General features: G+C 38.1%; 2 protein-coding genes across 6 annotated transcripts; both read right to left on the reverse strand.

The window, feature by feature from the left end:
• Positions 1-6,836: 6,836 nt before the first annotated feature.
• Positions 6,837-8,015, reverse strand: LOC121996761 (transcription factor MYB74-like). Its single transcript, XM_042550846.1, has 3 exons — positions 7,747-8,015; positions 7,184-7,663; positions 6,837-7,087 (listed from the first exon to the last, which is right to left on the reverse strand). The coding sequence occupies exons 1-3, from the start codon at positions 8,013-8,015 to the stop codon at positions 7,060-7,062; spliced, it is 777 nt and encodes a 258-aa protein (XP_042406780.1). The 3' UTR covers positions 6,837-7,059.
• On the reverse strand, positions 7,909-18,425 carry LOC121996760. Of its 5 annotated transcripts, none has more exons than XM_042550844.1 (12): positions 18,165-18,425; positions 17,881-18,000; positions 17,725-17,782; positions 14,242-14,322; positions 14,040-14,111; positions 13,712-13,956; positions 13,546-13,617; positions 12,820-12,936; positions 12,631-12,712; positions 12,496-12,542; positions 10,286-10,367; positions 7,909-8,044 (listed from the first exon to the last, which is right to left on the reverse strand). In XM_042550844.1, the coding sequence occupies exons 1-12, from the start codon at positions 18,386-18,388 to the stop codon at positions 7,973-7,975; spliced, it is 1,272 nt and encodes a 423-aa protein (XP_042406778.1). In that variant the 5' UTR covers positions 18,389-18,425; the 3' UTR covers positions 7,909-7,972. The 5 variants fall into 5 exon arrangements, with proteins under 5 accessions (XP_042406778.1, XP_042406774.1, XP_042406777.1 ...); XM_042550840.1 differs by lacking the exon at positions 7,909-8,044 and adding an exon at positions 8,778-8,913; XM_042550843.1 differs by lacking the exon at positions 7,909-8,044 and adding an exon at positions 8,923-10,137.
• Positions 18,426-20,199: the final 1,774 nt, after the last annotated feature.

Here is a 20,199-nt window from a genome sequence, read left to right on the forward strand (position 1 = left end):
AATGCTTATTACTGTGCATCAATATGAATCTGGGCGTTAAATACTTTATTAACAATAATTAAGTCAAGTCTTCTAGCCTTAGTCAAATCTAACTGGACTAAATGACTTTACTTGACTAACCAAGTGAAAGTTATTGCCCTCTAGGCAATCAGCAAGTAGCTAACGGTTAGACAGTTGGTGAAGGAAATGTTAAGCTTAAGCTTGCTTACACTTTAGGGCTCTGATACCTGATCAAAACAATTTAAATAATTTAACAACTATTTAACGTGACTCATGCTTGGACTATAAGAACCTAAGAATTTAGAAGACATTAATCAAGGGGAGTGAATTCTTCTTTTCAAGCTAGTTCTCCTTTAAAATAAAAATTATCTTTGACTTGGTTTTAAAAAATTATTTTTGACTTGACTTAAAATAAAAAATTATGATAGATGTGATATTGAATTAACATTATTTTTAAAAGCTTGGATTTTCATATAATCATTTTTCAAAAATAAGCACTAAAATTATCCAAATCCTTTACTAAGTTTTTTTTGCAAGAAATAGTCTCTCAAAGCTAAGTACTTAAGTTAAGCTTTTATGAAAATCCTTTTAAAGTTAAATACTCAAGCAAAGTTTTTTTTAAATATTAAAAAAATTATATATATATATATATATATATATATATATATATATATATACCTTTAAGTGTTTTGTCAAAAAAAATTTTATATAACTCATTTTTTCAAACAACAATTAGTTTCAAAAGATTAAGTTTAGCTAATCTTTGTTGAAAATGAGTTACGTATTTTCAAAATCATTTTCAAATTGAGCTAAGTGTTTTTCAAAAGACTTGTTAAAATTTTAGCTAAGTGACTTCTATAGCCTTTTTCAAAATTAACTAAGTTAACTATTTGTTCACGAAAGGCTTTTCAAATTTAGCTAAGTGACTTCTATAGCCTTTTTCAAAATTAACTAAGTTAACTATTTGTTCATGAAAGGCTTTTCAAATTTAGCTAAGTGTTTACCAAAGTAATGATTTTCAATTGCTAAATTTTGCTAAGTTTTTGTTGAAAACACTAAGTATTTTCCAAGGTATTTCCTAATTTAAGTAAAATAATTCTTTTTGAAACACTAAGACATTAAATAAAGGGCTACTCTTCAGGGGGAGCTTAAACTAATTATTCTTTTCTCTTCCTGATACTCTTTTTGATTTATGTCAAAGGGGGAGAGAAAAGTCAAAGTTAAAGAAATTAAGAATTTAAACATAAAGAGGAGCACAAGTCTTACAAAATTTCTTAATAATTTCATATTTAACTTTTGTCATACTTTTACTTAACTTTGAACTGTGTTGTCATAATCAAAAAGGGGGAGATTGTTAGTGCAGGAAGCATCCGACGATCGAACCGGTGTTTTGATTATGCCAAAGGGTTCAAGTTAAGTTGTTTTGTTATCTAATGAGCTTAAACAAGTGTGCAGGAAAGTCCTAACTGCGGTTAGGCAGGTGGAAAATCCTAAAGGGCGGTAACCTTAGGTCCTAGGGGGTGGTAATCCTAGGTGAAGGAAAACCTAAGGGGCGGTAACCTTAGGTCCTAGGGGGTGATAACCCTAGGTGGAGAAAAACCCCTAGGGGCGGTAACCCTAGGTCCTAGGGGGTGGTAACCCTAGGCGGAAAGTCCAGTCGGTCTGGAGGACCGGACTGGCATCAGGTAAATCTCCTGAGTGGAATAGGTGAGGACACGTTCCCCGTAGAGGGAACAGTAGGCGTCGGGTCGACCTAGGGTTTCCGACCGGAAACCCGAAGTCAGACCCGGACAGTCCGAAGGCTGTCAATTCATTTGTTTATTATCTTTTGTGTTCTAACTCTGTTTTGCAGGAAACTAACACTTTTGTGCAGGGTTAGTACTGACCGGGATCGGTCGACCGAACCTTGGGATCGGTTGACCGAACCTTCAAGCTACCAGATCAGATCTCCAGAAGTTGGACCGGGTTCGACCAGGGATCGGTCGACCGAACCTGGGATAGGTGTCGACTGGATCAAGCCGAGGTGTGCGGGTCAGAGGAGACTGATCGGTCGACCGAACCTTGGGATCGGTCGACCGAACCTTGGGATCGGTCGACCGAACCCAGGGATAAAGTTTGACCAGATCGAAGCGGAGCGACGGATGGACGGATCAGATGCAGTGGAGATCATCTGATCGGTCGACCGAACGTGGGAATCGGTCGACCGATCCGCTTCAGGTCAAATCTGATCCCGAGACTTGGGGATCTGGATCAGACCTTGCAGAGCTATAAAAAGGGGCCTCGAGGTGCAGCTCAGAACATCGAATTCCGAACAGAAGTCTTGTGCTCTCGTGTGCTCCGTACGCTTCAACAACGCTTTGCTGCAACAACGAACTGAACCTCCAACGCTCTTCTACTTTCTTGTTCGTTGGTAAAACTTTCGTATTGGCACTTAACTGTAATTGCTTCTAGCTTGTAATAGTTCAAATATATAGTTGTTGCCCACCGAAAGCGGTCAAGGACCGCGGGCCTTCGAATAGGAGTCGCGATAGGCTCCGAACGAAGTAAAATACTTGTGTCTTCTGTGTTTGTATTTACTTTACTTTTCATTTCCGCTGCATTTCTACTCTTAGTTATAAATCGCTAAAAATAGCCACGAGCGCTATTCACCCCCCCCCCCTCTAGCGCTTTCGATCCATCATGATGTTGATTTCACCCCGAGCGGCGTTGCTTCGGTTTTCCTCCTCCAGAGTGGGGTGCCCGCCTTGCCTACGCGAGGTTAGGGTGTGGTCGTCACTCCTGGTTTGATGATGATGCCACCGCTCGGGTGATTGCATGTTCTCCTCTCGTCGTCCAGTACTCGGCCGCCTATATCGCAGCTCCGAGGAAGGTGATCGACAACGATAACTCCTAGGAGTTGGCTAGGTGACTGCAGGGACTCCGCGGCAGTCTCGGGTGTTGTGGGTCGCGGATTGATGGAAGGCACAGAACATAGGAGTCCATACCTTTCCCTTGAGCCTCGGTTGTTCGGCCGCCACGTGCTGAACAGCGTTCGACCTCGCTTCCTGATGTGGTCGGGCTGCATCGGCCCGAGGTCCTCTTGGAGGCTGGTGTCTAGTCGGCGATCTCCGTTCGGCATGTACCGATGGTTCAGAGAGCGCTTCTTTCCTTCGGGTCGCCTGAGCTTCCTCCACGTTGATATACTCACTGGCCTTTATCAGCATATGGTCGTAATTGCGGGGCAGCTTCCTGATGAGCGAGCGGAAGAAGTCTCCGTCAATGAGCCCTTGGGTGAAGGCATGCATCATAGTCTCAGATGAGAACGTGGGAATGTTCATGGCTGCCTGGTTAAAGCGTTGAATGTAGGCCCGTAGAGTTTCTCTCGACCCTTGCTTCATAAAGAACAGACTGACGCTGGTCTTCTGATAACGTCGGCTGCTCGCAAAGTGGTGGAGGAAGGTCGTCCTGAAGTCCTTGAAGCTCTGAATCGACCCATCCGACAACCTTCGAAACCAGCGTTGTGCTGAGTCCGACAACGTAGTAAGGAAGACTCAGTACTTGACTCTATCCGTGTATTGGTGAAGGGTCACAGCGTTATCGAATTTACTAAGGTGGTCATCCGGATTAGTCAATCCATTGTATTCGTCGATCGCCAAGGGCGCGTAGTGCCTTGGCAGAGGATCTTGTAGAATCGCCTCAGAGAATTGGCGATTGATCCGCTCGGGGGATGAATCAGCTTGGGGCGCTTTACCCTTTCTCGTATATCGAGCGGGAGTTTCATTCGATGAAGACCGGTCTTGATTTGCATGTGCGATCTCAAAGGGCATCTGAAATAAGGCCCGATGGAATGGGATCGGGGTGAGCGGCACCTCTACTTGTGTACCGGTCGGGCCTTTGTTTTGACCCCATATGGAGAGCTATTCCGGCTGGTCTTCATGCACCGCTTGACCTCCAGATGCTGAAGTTGCTTGTTGCGTCAGCCGGTCGACCAGCGCCTTCTGTTGCTGCTCTATCATCTTGGCTGCTCGCGCCTGTACGAGTGCGTCAAGCTCCTCTTGAGAGAGCGTCACGGTGTGTTGGCGTCCAGCTTCTTCCATCTCCTTGACTCAGATTCAGGTGTGTTCCCACAGACGGCGTTAATTTGATCATGTCCGAGTGCTGAGTCGATGGACGCTGGGGATGTGGCGCTCCTGTTGACTGGTCGAAGACTCCCAAGACATAGATCCTTTGCCGCCGTGAACCTACAAACACAATGTCGAGCTGGGGAGGGGTTCCCGGCGACGACCCTCCGACGCTTAAGTCAAACCTCCGGCAGAAAGAAGTAGAGCGGAGAAGAAACGAGAACTATAGCTACAGTAAAATAGTGAGCATACCTCTGTCGAAGTCTGGGGGCCCTTATATAGGGCTTCCCAGAGGCGCGTGCACGCTTCCCGAGGTGTGCACGCTCCTTAAAGCATACTTGGAATGGACGTGTCAGGAAAGTATGCCTGACACCCTACCTCAACAGCACGAGCATATCTCTGATGTGACAGTGGAAGTTTCCACCGTACAATCCTCTATCTGACCATGCCACCAACCATGCCTCTCGTCGGCGGCACTAGCTCCTAGGAAGATATCGCCACCTACCCCCTCTGTCCTTTACCGGGCCGAGTGGAGGAACCGCTCGGCTAGCGCCTTTCTCGGGTCGAGCGGAGGCCATGTCGGCTAACGCCCTCCGGGCGGATGCCCGCTCAGCCAGTGACTTGGTGTCCACACCTTCCGTGTCGGCGAGTGAGCCTTAACTGCAGGGTTGACACCGGGTCTACTTGTTAGCCGAGCGGGATGGCCGCTCGGCTTTTGTCTCTTCCCGCTTTGCCTTATGAGCGTCGGAAACTCGATGTCGGACCGAGCTGTCGAAATGTCGGGTCGGCTATTCCTCCTATCGATCAGGAAGGTTATCTATACAGTCAAACATCTGTCGAGTGTTCGACCTTCAGTCGAGCGGGCATCCACCCCATTTTATCATTGGATCATAAATCTTATGTTATAAGTGCCCTTAGTAATTAATTATACGAGTAGTAGATCTCCCTTAGTAATTAATTAGAAAAGACAGCTATTTATCTAACCAGGTTTCCTAAATATCAAATTTGCTTTCTTTAGGCCCCAAGGCTTGGTGTTATAGTAAACGAAGGAACGCCCTGGGCTATAGTAGAAGGGTATTAAATTATTATTCGATATGTACAATTTAATTATTACTCGGCCGCCCGTGCACTCAATTTATCTTAATTATCCATGAAAATTTTTTATATCATCAGATTAACCGTCCCAAGTTCAATGTTACTATTTCAATATTTTTTTCATCTTAGATTTAGTGTTAGTTGATTCATCATTCTTTTATAATAAACGAAGGAACGAGTTTCTCAATTACTGAGGTGCTACGATATGAGTTTCTAAAATAACAATGGTTTAATTTTTATCTAGTGCAAATAAATGACTATGATGTTTAAATCACTCCTGGTATTAGATTATCCTGATGCTATTTATCTAATAATCTAATAGTTGATGAGAAATTTTATAACATCGAATCAATTACAATGAATTATAGATATAATTAGAATGCTATTTTTAAATTATCAAATAAGAGATCATCGATTTTCCTAAATATCGCTCACATTATCCACTTAATTAAATTATTCACTATTTCAACCTACTTTTAAAATTCTTCACTTTCACTTTTGAAATCCTTAATTTACATTTCATATGTTCATTTAAAAAAAATTGTAATTCAATTTGTAATAACTAACCACTTATAAAATATATACTCACATATGTTTTTTTTTAAATTGAATTATCATAGTTTCATTTTAAAAATATTTTCTTCAAAATGAACAAACCTAATGGAATAATTATATGGGAAAAGTACCTTTAACCCTTCTCTATTTTCTATCAAGTTATATTTTATCTTCTGTATTTAAAAAATAATATTTAATCCCCGATGTTCTACAAAACAAAATTTATCAATTGAGAGTTGGCATTATCGATGTTATCATCTTTGCCGATCAAATTAGTGATGAATGATATGAGACTCACATGTATACATGAGAAAGTAAAAGAACTCGAAGAAGAATTATAACTCACATATTTTTATGAAATCTTATATTATATAACCGTGGACATGAGTGGATTTAAAATTTTAAATTTATTAGGAAGTGAAGAAAATAATTATTATATATTGTATTTGAAGGTTAAGCAGGTGGAGCGACGAAAATATATATTTTAAATTACTTAATTTTATTTTATATTATTAGAGATTACATATAATTTATTAATTTTAATTAATAAATTAGCAGTAATACACATGTTAAAAATATAAATTACAACCTTTAATTATTTAGAATTAGTTCAGATATTGATCAATAAAGGAAACAGAATTGAACATAAATTATCAATAAATTCAATATTATTTTTTCCTTTTAAGATTATTAAAAAAATATACATAATAATTTTTTTCTTTTAAGATTATTAAATATTTTGCCTTTTAAAATTATTAAAAAATTATAAAAAAAATAAGGACATAATAATTTTTTCACATTTGACTTTGATAAAAAGAGATTAAATATTATTTTTTTAAAATACACGGGGATAAAATACTACTAGATAGAAAATAAAGGGGAGTTAAAAGGTAATTTTTTCCCTAATTATATTTATAACTAAGTTGAACTCCGATTAATTGTGATAATTTTAGAAATTTACTTGACTAGTTGAATTTCAATTTTTACGAAAGAAAATAAAGATTTTTAAGTAACAAATATGAATATAAAAGTTAACAAATATCTTTATGATATACAATTTTTAAAATGAAGGCAAAGGAGAGAGCTCCATTTCCATGGCTTTGACTCTGAAAGGAAGATGCAACCTTTGAAATAATGGATCGACATTCACCCTAAAACGACAATGACAAAATTCTGTTAAACAGAAACAATATTTTACGTAAGGAATAAAGCAAATAATATCAAAAAACAAATATGTTCGCCAGCATCTTTACTAGCTTCAAATAACATATCTATTTTATTTAGTTATTCCCCCTCTATCTTTTACACTTCAATCTTCATTCGGAGAGTTGATTTGGCTGCAACAAAACAAGATCATCGATCACGTAGGTTAATTTATGGATTGGCAGCCATTTTACTAGGGAGTTAATTAAGAAGTAAGAACAATTACTTACTCTAAAATATCTTTCCAGGAAAACTCTTGCTCTGCTAGATTTAGGCCTTGCCACGGAGCTGCTGCAACTGAATCCCTCTGCAAGCACTCGGTGCCCTCAAGGTTACCCTCCGGCACCATCTGATGAGTATCTGAACAACTAATTGGCATGCCATAAGAACTGACAATTGGATCGAGGGGACTCGTTACGAGTAATTCTTCAAGCAGAGAATTGAGTGGGAGGAGATCAATGAGATGAGGATTAATGCCTGAGCAAGGCTCTGGGGGATTAGGAGTACTCATGAGTTGAACAAGGTTTTGCAGCATCTGCAAATTGGCGACTTGCATGAGGAGGGCGTTTAAGTTTGCTAGGGAAGGGAGCTGATCGTGGGTGACAGGGTCGATGCCCATTCTGAGGAGCTTCTTCTTCAGGCGTGTGTTCCAGTGGTTCTTGATCTCATTGTCAGTGCGTCCAGGCAGGAACGACGAGATCTTCGACCACCTAAAAGAAGTATAAATAGTTCTTGTGAAGAGAAATGCAGTTTTTAATTTAGTCGGAAACTGAAATAAATAAATCATGCATACTTGTTTCCGAGGAGTGAATGGAGGTGAACGATCTGGCGTTCTTCTTCATCAGAGAACTGGCCCCTCTTGATGCCGGGCCGGAGGTAGTTATTCCACCGGAGCCGGCAGCTCTTCCCGCACCGGTTGAGGCCGGCATTCTCTGGTAGGCTCCTCCAGCTCCGGTGGCCGTGGAGTTGAACGTATTCGATGAGCTTCCTGTCCTCCTCCGGAGTCCATGGCCCCTTCTTTACGTCAGTCTTTGTCTCTTTGCAGCAAGGAGACCTCCCCATGGATTGCTAAGCTGATATTTAATTTGTAGCTGCAACAAAGTGGATGGAGACATAGATATATATACACAGGGAATTGAAAAGAAGATAGAGACTTTTAGATTATTTATAAATTATAACGATTACAAATTAAAGAAGTCAAATTGTTAATGGTTATATTTCGGTTTATGGTTCAACATGAGTTGTTATTGACTTTGGTGGTGCACAACATTTTGTTGGAACAAGTAGACTTGTATTATAAATAGGAAGGTTCCCTTTTACTGACAAGAACACTATAAAGTTCAAAAAATATACTCATCCGTCAGGGCTCAAGATTTTCTTCCTCATTCATATGTCATCGTCCTCAAGAAATTCATGCATGTTTTGCTCCTCTTAGTCAAATATTTCTTCTCCTTCTACAGTTGATTAGTTTAACTCCCCTCATCCAACACTCCCTTAAATTTTTGCAGATTATTGCTACTCACTGTGTTCTTCAAAACTGTTAGCCAAGTCAAAATTGGTTTCATGAATCATGATTGATTCATCAAGTAGTTATTTGGTGACTGCAATGGATTTTGCTGACAAATTAGTACTGAAAAATTTAGTCTTTTACCATCCAAAAGGTTAGTCAAAGAGGATCCTCAAAGTTTGTCATCAAATCATTCAATGAATGAATAGATTTAGATGGCGGCCTTGCTTTATGACAACCAACAGCAATCACTCTCAGATAAAAATAATAAAATAACTCTTAAAGAAATGAAGTCACCTTGCTAATTATATTTGTAAATGGTGGTGACACCTAATGAATGACCTCAATTTGGGGCAGTAAGTTAAACAAGATATAGACTTGAATAATTTTCAAGTCTATATCTTCAGGTGCATGTGTATTACGTCCAAGATCTAGACTTGTAATTGAGTCAACCTGTACAAATATAGTTTTCAATAATTTAAAGCATGCATACGTAGTGATAAAGAAATATATAAAGTTTGACGAGAAAAAGATTCATATAATACTTGTTTTGCATTTAAACTAATGATGTATAAAAATCTCCACGCATTCAGAAAAAAAAACAAAACTTAGGAATATGATAAATTTTAAGCATTTAATTTGCTAACTAAAGAAATAGAAAACCACTAAAAAAGAGGGCTTAAACGTCTTTTATTCTTAATTTAACTTTACTTGTTAATATACACATAATCTACATAATTAACACAGCGCACACGGTTCCCTTGCATGTCTGCAATTTAGTAGCATGACTCTCAAATTGCTCAAGCATGGCAAATCCAGAAACCGTTTGGCTCAGCCAAAGGGAATAAATCAACTACATGGCATGGCCTTGCTAGTAAAGTCATTAAATGCCACAAACTGTATGATCTTCATGGGACAGCAACTGTCATAAACCGATGATTCAATACTGCTGCTGCAATTGGACGTTGACGGTAATCAGGGTTCAGCATTGCCTGAATAATAAGAAAAAGGGAAAGCAGCCTAAGTTGAAATGAGTGTTCGACTACTAAAGCATTGATGTTAGGACCCATTAATTAATGTGTTAGGACCCACAAATAAGCACAACTATCAACCAATAAACATTAGAAATTCAAGAATATAACAACAGGAAGAGGATTACGAAAGCCCGAGGTCTCTCATTCCCCATTGCAAGATGAGTGCCAGACTATTTAGGTTGCTTGGGAAAAGAAATGAGAAGCGCCAAAGTTTTCTCTGATTTTTCTCAAACAGTTAATTCTCCTGAGGAAGCTAATGAACCGCCATGGTTCTTAGTGGATCAGGTGGAATGATGGTTTGCTAAGAGAGATTATGGCATCGAAGCTCACTTGACCGTGTGAGTTGAGGAGCGAGGTAATAACTTCATGTTAGAACTTAAAAGAGTAACTTGTTTGTAATAACATACCTTTTGTTATTGTGTTACAAAGAGATAACAACATTTCATTTAAGAAAATAATATGCCAAAAAGTGTAATTCCTTAAATCTATTTCTTCAAAAGGTCATACGCTGATCCCGGATGCCCCACACGGCTGGCCCCATAGTCATTTGTAGAGGGGTAAATTAGAAAACCAAGCAGGTCATCACATGGGAGGTATTTCCGTCGGCTTCGCCAGGAATCGGCCCTTGCCTATTACTGCAAATCTACCATGTGGTGACCAGCTTAGCTATGCCCTGGGGCGTAATTCCTTAAATCTTTGAACAATACTTACAGATGATTGAGATATGAAAATAATGATAATTTGCTGAGAGAACTTTAAGAAATATAAAATGTGACAACACAGATGCTAACCTGAAGCAACTCCCAGCCAGCACCATCTCCCAGATCTAGAAACTTGACAGCTTCTGATAATCGATCATCTGCAGAACAGTACCTGCAGAAGAAAAATATAATCAACTCAAAAAGTATGTCGTCAATAATTAAAAGGATGCATAAATGATATCATTTGTCAGATAACATAACAAAACTGAGAAAATATTTACTGTATTGCATGCAAAGATTTACAATAGTTGCATAGAATACAACTGTGGCGTGAATATGACGAGCAAATAAATCTGTAGCACTGCAATATAATGAAAGAAAATAAATTTGTAGCTTTGCTGAGAAAACAAAGTAAATAATTGCAGTTTAATCATCAGCATCTCTATGGAAAGAAAAAATGGAATGGGATTTGAGAACAAGAGGAAAATAAAACAAACAAGGGCTTTAATGCAAAAATTGGTCAAACCCACAGCTAATGTTCCAATAGATATAAATCCTTTGTTCAGTCAGCATAGTGTCAGTTACAGATACAATATCAGAACATAGCCAAGAAAATTTAACTGATATAGCATCAGTAAAACTCAGTCAAAAAAGTATCACACTAGCCAAAAGTTATTAATTCTATAAACAAAAGAAACATAAGCAGCAAGATCACTGAAGGTAGGAGCAGTTGGGAATAAGACAGGAGGATGTATGTATCAAAAATGTGGATAGATTATTAGATGGAGAATCTTGAAATAAATAGTGTTAAAGCTAGAACAGCAGTTAGTAGCCACAAGAGAGATTTATTATATGAGTACCATCATATATGAGTTTGTGTTAAAGACAACAACGCCAACAAAAAAAGCTTTCTTTTATTTACTGATTCCCTTGCTTAGGTTAAGATTTCAGAGATTGGTGAGTTCTCCATCTCCTTCAATGAGTTTATATCAACCACCATACTGGTAGATCAATTCAGAACTCCGAAAAGTTAAGCGGAAGATCAGCAAGAAATGTCTCAATTGTTCACAGGCTTCATCAGATTCTACCTTCTCTTTAATTTTTTACCTGGTTCTGCAATGGCTTTTGATCAGGTGTTTCCAGGGTCAAACAAAGAGTATACTGCACTTTTGTGGATGTCTGGCACCATGAAATTTGTCACTGCAGATGCTCCAAAATCTTTTAGAGAGAGAGTGTTAATGTATTTGGGACTGGGAAGATGTTCAGTGGCTTTGGAGGGTTAAAAGTATCAACTGCGGCCAGGCCAGTGAACTCTCTTTGCTTTCTATGGTTCTCCTGGAACTTCCCTTTTTGTGATGTCAGTTGTTATCATGTACTGCTATCTCAAGAAAACCTCCTTGGTTCACTCCTTTTGTTTTTTTTAAAGTGATGTGTATGTTTGCTCCCATATGATCAGAGAACAAGAATTGAAATTTCATTCTTTGACTTCTCAAATTGGTGACACGTACTGCTTCATTAGTGCTTCACGAAATCAAGACACAAACACCAACAGAACAATCAATTGGACATTGGGAGCTGTAACAAGAGGAAAAAATCAACACCAGAGAAGATATTCAAGGTCAGAAAGCAAGGGTTAGTACATTTGAGGCCAGAGGGAATGGAGTGAATGCCGATAAACACCTAGGTATGCGTCACCACCCAAATTTTGATTTTTACTTATGTTTGCATTTGTACAACAGATCCTTATGCGTTTGAATAGCATGTAGTGCATATTTCCTGTCAAACAAACAAGGATTAAAGTTTCATTCTGTCCTCCTGGACTGTGGGTTACCTTCCATTTTGCTAGTTCATGAAGTCAAACTCAGCATCAGGACAACACTCTGGGAGAGTCAATTGGACACGAGGAGGCTAATGACTTGGAAATTGATGCAGGAGAAGACCTCAAGGTCAGCAGATAAAGGGATCAAACTTAAGGTCCACAGTAGTAGAGTCAATGATGGAAGAATCTTAGGTACGTCTTTTTCTTCCTTTTCTTCTTCCTCTACTTATTCTTCTCCTCCCTCCGCCTCTTCTCTTGTTTTTCTATCTCTCCTTCTTACTTTGCCTTCCTCTTGGTCAGTGTCAATGGCCATTATCTCATACTACACACACTACAGTTATCAGCACCAACATCATCTAGTTCCAGCAAGTCATGAAGATGCAACATAGAATGAGACTTTAAACCTTTTAGAGAAACACAATTGACTCATTCTTGGAATCAAAAGGATAAAAAACAACATAACTAAAATCTAGATTCTTACTCTCTTGCCGCAAGAAGGTCAAGCTGGAACATGTTTTCGAAAAGTCTCTGGTAATTGGCATCTCAATTGTTCAGATATTGTGTACACAAAAACAGAAAGTACAGTGCATTCTCTAATAGTAATTTTTCTACTTACTTGCAAGGAAATGCTATCAATAATCCCTGCCTCGCAAAAAGGAACAAATGCCAAGTATGCAAAAAGAAGTCCTGCTTCATATCTGTTTAAAGTGAACCACTACCTTAGAAGTGCTTTGCTTGACAAAGTTACACAAATTTTAAAATAATTGTAACATGATCATATCACCAAGAGCACTGGAAAACTTACATGTCATCTGCTATTCCATAAGCTCGTCTCTCCAAAGGAGTAAAAGCCCCAGCCGCAAATGCTCTTCGCCATAGCCCTTCTGATAACACACTCTCAGGTGCTCCTAAAGATGAATACCTGTAAAATTCCTTTAGTCAATTACAGGTATTATATTATGAATCTGAAGCAACAAAAGAAGGCATACAGGATGTAAGGAACTCAACTGGACAACCAATTCTAGAGTAATAATATGTTAAACATTTCCCATTTTAACAGAGGCACAAATCAAACTGTAAACTAGTATTAGTTAACTTCCAAGTTTTTAACAGGGATTATCAAGACACTGCAGTCTGCAGGCATAACTATTCTTTGTCAATGATGGCTGTACAAATTAGAGCATGAACAGCAGCTGAAATACAAATACATAATCCAGAAATAGTGAAAAGAAAACTTACAATGATCTGATTTCTAAAGTAGGCCTTCAGACTCTCATGTTCATGTATATAGGAAAGATGTAGCTTATACAAACTTTTCCAATTCTAGGATTGAATTGGCCATGCTGATTAAAAGTAGAAATATTACAAAATGACAATGTACTATGTAGTCTACCTACTAAGTGCTATGATTGTCCTGTTCAGGATTAGAAAATAGTACATTGATAAATGAAACAAGGTATCTTGTTCTTTGAGGGATGAAGATTGAAGATTCTATTTCAGAGGAAAATCTGGTAAGGAATTCTTAGCTTACCTAATATCAACTGCAAAGGACAAGTCACGGAGCCTTGGGACCAAATATGCCACATTCTTCTCCATGATGGTGCTGTCAAGATCAATTAAATCACCTTCTATCCTTTTTATCATAAACTAAAATGCCAACAAGTGTCTGAAGATAAAAGTCTACAGGGGTAATATACTTTAAGACAACAGAAGAAGGACCAAGACTCTGATGCAATCTATCGTGATTGTGCAGGTAAGCCAGGCCATTGATAGCCCCGTTTAGCAGTTTGATTATAAAAAATCTTCTCTGGTTAATCTTTTCCTCCTTATTGAAAGGATTCCAAAAAAACTTCCCTCTGGCATTTTCCTCTGAACTTTTTTGACTCGTACGCATGCAGTAATCAGCAGCACTATATTTCCCATCATTTCTGAAAGCAAGCCACTGCAGTGAAACGACATCAGCAATGAACAGCCACGTAGCATTTGTCACGTTGTAAATGCACAAAAAAAGTTTGTCAGAGACACCTGCTCCCCAGTTTTGGTCTCAAAACCACCTAGCAAAAGCTGAAGATTAGGACAAATGTGATCTGGATTGTTCTGCAAGGCAACACAACTAATTATAATAAAGTACATCACTCAAGATTAAGGAATTCAGACAACAAAGTTTCAAGCGAAAATCCTCCTTTCCAGGATATTATTATCCAGCAGCAAAATCAAGTTGCCTTACCTGGAGGAAAACATAGGTAGTTAGCTCATTAGTAGCCATAATATCAGCTTCTACACCACCAGTTCGTCGTCCAGGATATACCTCAATCCACATTAACCTAAGTCTCAGTAACAAAGAAACATTGTGAAAATTTTATAACAGTATTTTAAAAAATGTCCTATGTGGAGGCATGTCTGTATGCAATGTGGGACCGTATTGTATTGAACATCCAATATGCACATTGGAACCTAAAGATATGGTTACGCAATCTAGATGACCAATGTGTGGATCAATCAATCCAATGTGGTTAGGCAGTTCAATATGTAGTCTGGGCAGGCGATTATGCAGGATGCATATGCGACTAAGACCAAACTAGTCTGAACTTTAATTGAGTTGATTCAGTCAAGTCAAAGATGGTTTGTACAAACTAGCCAATAGCCCTAATAGAATGAAAAATAATGGGAAGGGTAAGGAATGATTATGATGACGAAAATTAATGATAGTTATAATGAAATATTTCGTAAGAAAAATTCATCAGCTTCTACACCACCAGTTCGTTGCCCAGGATATACCTTAATCCATATTAACCTAAGTCTCAATAACAAAGAACATTGTGAAAAAATTATAACAGTATTTTAAAAAGTGTCCTATGTGGAGGCATGTGTGACCATATTAAAAATCCTATATGCACATTGGAATCTAAAGGTATGGTTAGACAGTCTAATTGTAATCTAGGCATGCAATTATGCAGGATGCATATGCGACTACGACCAAACTAGTCTGAACTTTAATTGAGTTGATTCAGTCAAGTCAAAGATGATTTGTACAAACTAGCCAATAGCCCTAATAGAATGAAAAATAATGGGAAGGGTAAGAATGATTATGATGACAAATTAATGATGGTTATAATGAAATATTTGTAAGAAAAAATCATCAGCTTCTACACCACCAGTTCGTCGTCCAGGATATACCTCAATCTTCATTAAGTAACAAAGAAACATTGTGAAAATTTTATAACAATATTTTAAAAAGTGTCCTATGTGGAGGCGTGTGTGTATGCTATGTGTGACTCTATTGAAAATCCTATATGCACATTGGAATCTAAAGATATGGTTAGACAGTCCAATATGTAATCTAGGCAGGCAATTATGCAGGATGCATATGCGACTGTGACCAAACTAATCCAAACTTTAATTGAGTTGATTCAGTCAAGTCAAAGATAATTTGTACAAACTATCCAATAGCACTAATAGAATGAAAAATAATGGGAAGGGTAAGGAATGATTATGATGACAAAATTAATGATGGTTAGAATGAAATATTTTGTAAGAAAAAATCATACATGAAATTAATATAGCAATCAAAGCAAATTTTAATAAATCAATTTCATTGATTCAAATATAACTGCTTGTGTAGAGCCCATCAGATTCATGACTCCAAAGTTTTGGGGAAAAATCTTTAATCAATGTACTAGAAATTGATTTTGTTGATTTGAATCTAACTAGTAGCATAGAGCTCATAGGAGTGTATGATCTATGCAGATGACTCCAAAATGTTGGGAAATCAAGGCTTCTAGATGATGATTATGATAGTTTGGTTAGATAATTTCTAACTTATAAAGGATCTACCTGTAAAGTTCTTTGCGTAAATAAACTATGGTTTGTTGATGTATGCATTTAAAACTTAGCTTTAAATATTCCTGATTCAATGTACAGTATCAGTGAACCTAACAGCCAAACGATCATAGGAGTACATAAGTCAGCACTCACATTAAATCAGTTGTAAACTTGAAATTATAAAGACAGAAAGCCATTGATATGCAAAAGATGAAGAAGAAAAATTCATTGTAAAGCAAAACTAGCTGAAAAACCATATGCCTCACTGATACGGCGAATAAGATGGGGCCCTCAACGCAAGTGTCAGAGTCCCGAGGGATGTGGCCGTCAAAGTCCCGAGGGGCGTGGTGGTTGAAGTCCCAAGGGGGTAACTTGAGCGGCCTGGCCTCAGGCTAGCCCTTAGAGGAGTAAGGGCATGATTCTTAGAAGCATGGTCGAACACTTGTAAAAAGCCACTCGAAGAGCCCTAAGTTGGTTTCCGTGAGAAGCTCCGAGCAGGCATTTCCAACTAGCTCCATCGGTGGGCTCGTTGGTTCGATATACTTAGCTCTTCTCTCCAAGGCCTGACCGGACTTCATAGCCAGGAAGATAGATTGAATCGGCAAAGGTTAACTCAACCGCACAGATATTCAGTGCCCCAATATATATCCGATCATACCCACTCGGGACGGAGGTCCGGTCGGATATCATTAATACCGTTGCAGAGATATCACCGGGGCCCATCAAGGCCTGGAAGCCCCAAAAGGCCCATCATTATGGAATAATAATCAACAACCCATCAGCCCAATAATTCTTTTAACACTATGTGTAATCGTTGTCTGGGAATCACTAGAAAATACTCGGTGCAACCCATATAGTGGAGGTTTCCATCCTCCATGCGCAGAATTGGTTGGTACAATTGGGGAAAGGCGACAACAGATTGTTAATATGGTTGGCCTTATTCTAGCAACGTGCCTCGTTATTCGTGCTAAGAGAGTCAACACTATATATATTTGGGGTCCCTTCTTCCAACGGAGGTAAGTTCTCCCATCGCTCCCCACTATTTTTCACCTCCATTTTTCACCGTTGTCAAGCCTCCCCATCTGAGCGTCGAAGTGACTGCGCTGGGACCCCTCCCTAGCCAGTCTGCTGACGTTTCCCTCTTCCTTTGTCCTCTTTGATGTGGCAGGTTGCCAGTTCGTCCGCGGCTTCGAACTCCCTCCCGAGGTCTTCTTGCGATCAACAAACAAGTCATCTCATACGCGATCCATCTTCGACTGATGATGGTTAGAATGAAATATTTTGTAAGAAAAATTCATACATGAAATTAACATAGTAATCGAAGCAAATTTTAATCAATGAAATGGAAATCAATTTCGTTGATTTGAATATAATTACTTGCGTAGAGCCCATTAGATTTATGTTGATGACTCTAAAGTTTTGGGGGGAAATCTTTAATCAATGTGGTAGAAATTGATTTCATTGATTTGAATCTCACTACTTGCATAGAGCTCATAGGAGTGTATGATCTATGTAGATGACTCCAAAATGTTGGGAAAACAAGGCTTCTAAATGATGATTATGATGGTTTGGCTAGATAAATTCTCCCTTATAAAGGATATACCTGTAAAGTTCTTTGCTAAAATAAACTATGGTTTGTTGATGTATGTCTTAAAAACTTAACTTTAAATGTTCCTGATGCAATGTGCCAGTATCAGTGAACCTAACAGCCAAACGATCATAGGAGTACATAAGTCAGCACTCACATTATATCGGTTGTAAACTTGAAATTATAAAGACAGAAAGCCATTGATATGCACGAGATGAAGAAGCAAAATTCATCGTAAACCAAAACTAGCTGAAAAACCATATGCCTCACAAATTATAATCCATCCTATAAGATAGGTACCTTAAAAATAATTCGAGTCCCACTTAATGGACCTTGAATTATTCTTCCCTCGTAAAGCCTGAAATGAAACTGCCATACTAACATTATATCATCAGATAACCGAAAAAACATGATAATGTATCAATTGGCTGAATGGCTGAAATCTAATGAAGGTACCTTATTTTCACTCGACCCTCGCCGATATCTTGAACCCTCAGACGATCGATGCCTTGGGGGAAATACCCAGGAACTTCGGATGAATTAGCATTAGGAAACCCTCCTTGAAATGAAGAATAGCTGTTCGATTTAAAACGAACCGGAACAAAATTAGCAAATATTAGGGATCTAGGGAAGCAGTTCATAAACGCCAAAACAGAACAAGCCAAAATTTAGCAGAAAACCTATCGTTAGAAGAACCGAGACAAGATTCCTTAAAACCCAAATGGAGGCATAGGGAAGACCTGGTGATGTTCATGAATCCGTAGCTTCCGACGAACCTCCCGACCTCGAAAGCATCCGGCTCGGTGATGAGAGCGGCAGTGACCGAAAGCATCCGCCTCCGATCGCTGCGATTCTTCCCAGGAGGAAGATGAATTCTCCAAGCGGATCCAATACGGCCAAGCAAGGGATTCGTGTCCGTCAGAGGGACCGTGCGATAACTCAGCGACGAAATCGGCAGCGCCATCGGAGAACGGAGTGAGTCTGTGTGTGCGCGTCTGTCGGGAAACGAACGGTTCGAAATGGCGCGAGTGCGATAAGTAACTTACTGTGTTGGGCTTCCTCGTTACTATATTGGGCCGTTCGCATGTAAGCCCAGTCGGAAATATAAAATATATATTTCACTAACCACTGGAGTTGTTGTCTCAGACAGGAAACACACGCACGCATATATATTTTATAATATTAAAATTTTGCAATAATAACTTTTTTGCAAAAAAAAAAAAAGAGATAAATTGATAGTCCAAATTTCTACTCCAAATAATTGTCTGTTGCCTCATTTATCTGTGCTATAAATTCCATCATTGTGTTCTTCCTCTGTTGGCCAAACATCATATATAACATTCTTAATTGCTTAAATTGTTTGTGTCTAATAATGCAAGACCGGTAACAGAAATAATATATAAATAAAATAAAATAATATTTTTCTCTAAGTAAAATTTAATTTCTCTAGATTACATATATATATATACACCCCTAGACGACTGATCCAGACGTCCGAAATTCCTCCGGATCTTGATCGTAAAAATGAATCGGAATATCCAGAAGTATATATATATCGTAATTTTAAATAAATGGAGAAATCTGGTGGCATTAAATTTTTCACGACAATCTCGCAGCAGATGATCCACTGCCAATTGAATTGGAGGGTGCCATCAATGCATTCCCAACCCATACGATTGATCTCCACTCTCACTCACAATCCACGTGACAAGGCCTCGCCCTTTTTTCTTCTCCTGTAAGCTTTAGAAATTTAATTTATTAATTTAAAGAAGTTCAACATTTAAAAATAATTTCAAACATATTATTGTGTTAAAAAAAAAAGGAATTCATAAATAAAACTAGTTTTGCATGTATATCGTACGAGGATGTTGAAAATTTATGATGCGTATTTTTTAAGTTCCAAATTTTGGGAATTTTTAACAAAATATGCATATAGATACAACACATTTTGCAAACAACAGCCCTAAATAATTAGAATGTGATCAGTTAAAATAAAATCTTTTATATTTATTTTTTGATTGATCGATATATATTAATTAAGATGATATATAATAATGAAATACTTTATATTCAAATTCTGGTGGATCCAATTCTTATCATTAAAATTTACCTTTTTATTTGCAAATAGGCAATGTTCAAACAAAAGCTAAAGGCTACGTGGAAATTCTTCATGAGTTCCTATAACGCTCAACGTTACTAAAAGTAAACAATCTCCCTCGTGTTTTTAACTCTTTTTTATATGTATAGAGTCCCACACTTTCTTACAACTTTTTGTTTTCAATTAAAAAAGATTAAAATTAAAATAATATATATTAATTTAAAAAAGTAAGGATTTAAGAAGCCGCTTATTATGTTTAATAAAGGGTCTTTCAAATCCTCTGTCCAATTTTTTTTTTGTCCCCGTATCCCTTATCGATCGGACGAATTAGATTATATCTCAAGATATCCTTAAGATATGTGCAATATCCTCGTGATGTGCAAGAAATCTTTGAAATGTAATCTGATCTGTCCGATTGGTAAGGGGACACGGGGACAGAAAAAATTAGGGACAGAGGATCCGAACTAAATAAAGGGAGTGACTCTTACCGTGGGAGTGAACTCCTCTATCTCTCCATAAGATTAGGAATTCAGATCGGATTAAAAATCGATTATAAAACAAATTCAATTCAAATTCACATAAAATAAATGACAGTCCGGTGTACGAAGCTCTCATTATACGAGATATCGGAGAAGGATCTATTGTACATAATTTTATCCTATATTTTACAATAAACT

The sequence above is a fragment of the Zingiber officinale genome, chromosome 6A (genome assembly GCF_018446385.1).
Source record: "Zingiber officinale cultivar Zhangliang chromosome 6A, Zo_v1.1, whole genome shotgun sequence".
Classification (NCBI taxonomy): domain Eukaryota; kingdom Viridiplantae; phylum Streptophyta; class Magnoliopsida; order Zingiberales; family Zingiberaceae; genus Zingiber; species Zingiber officinale.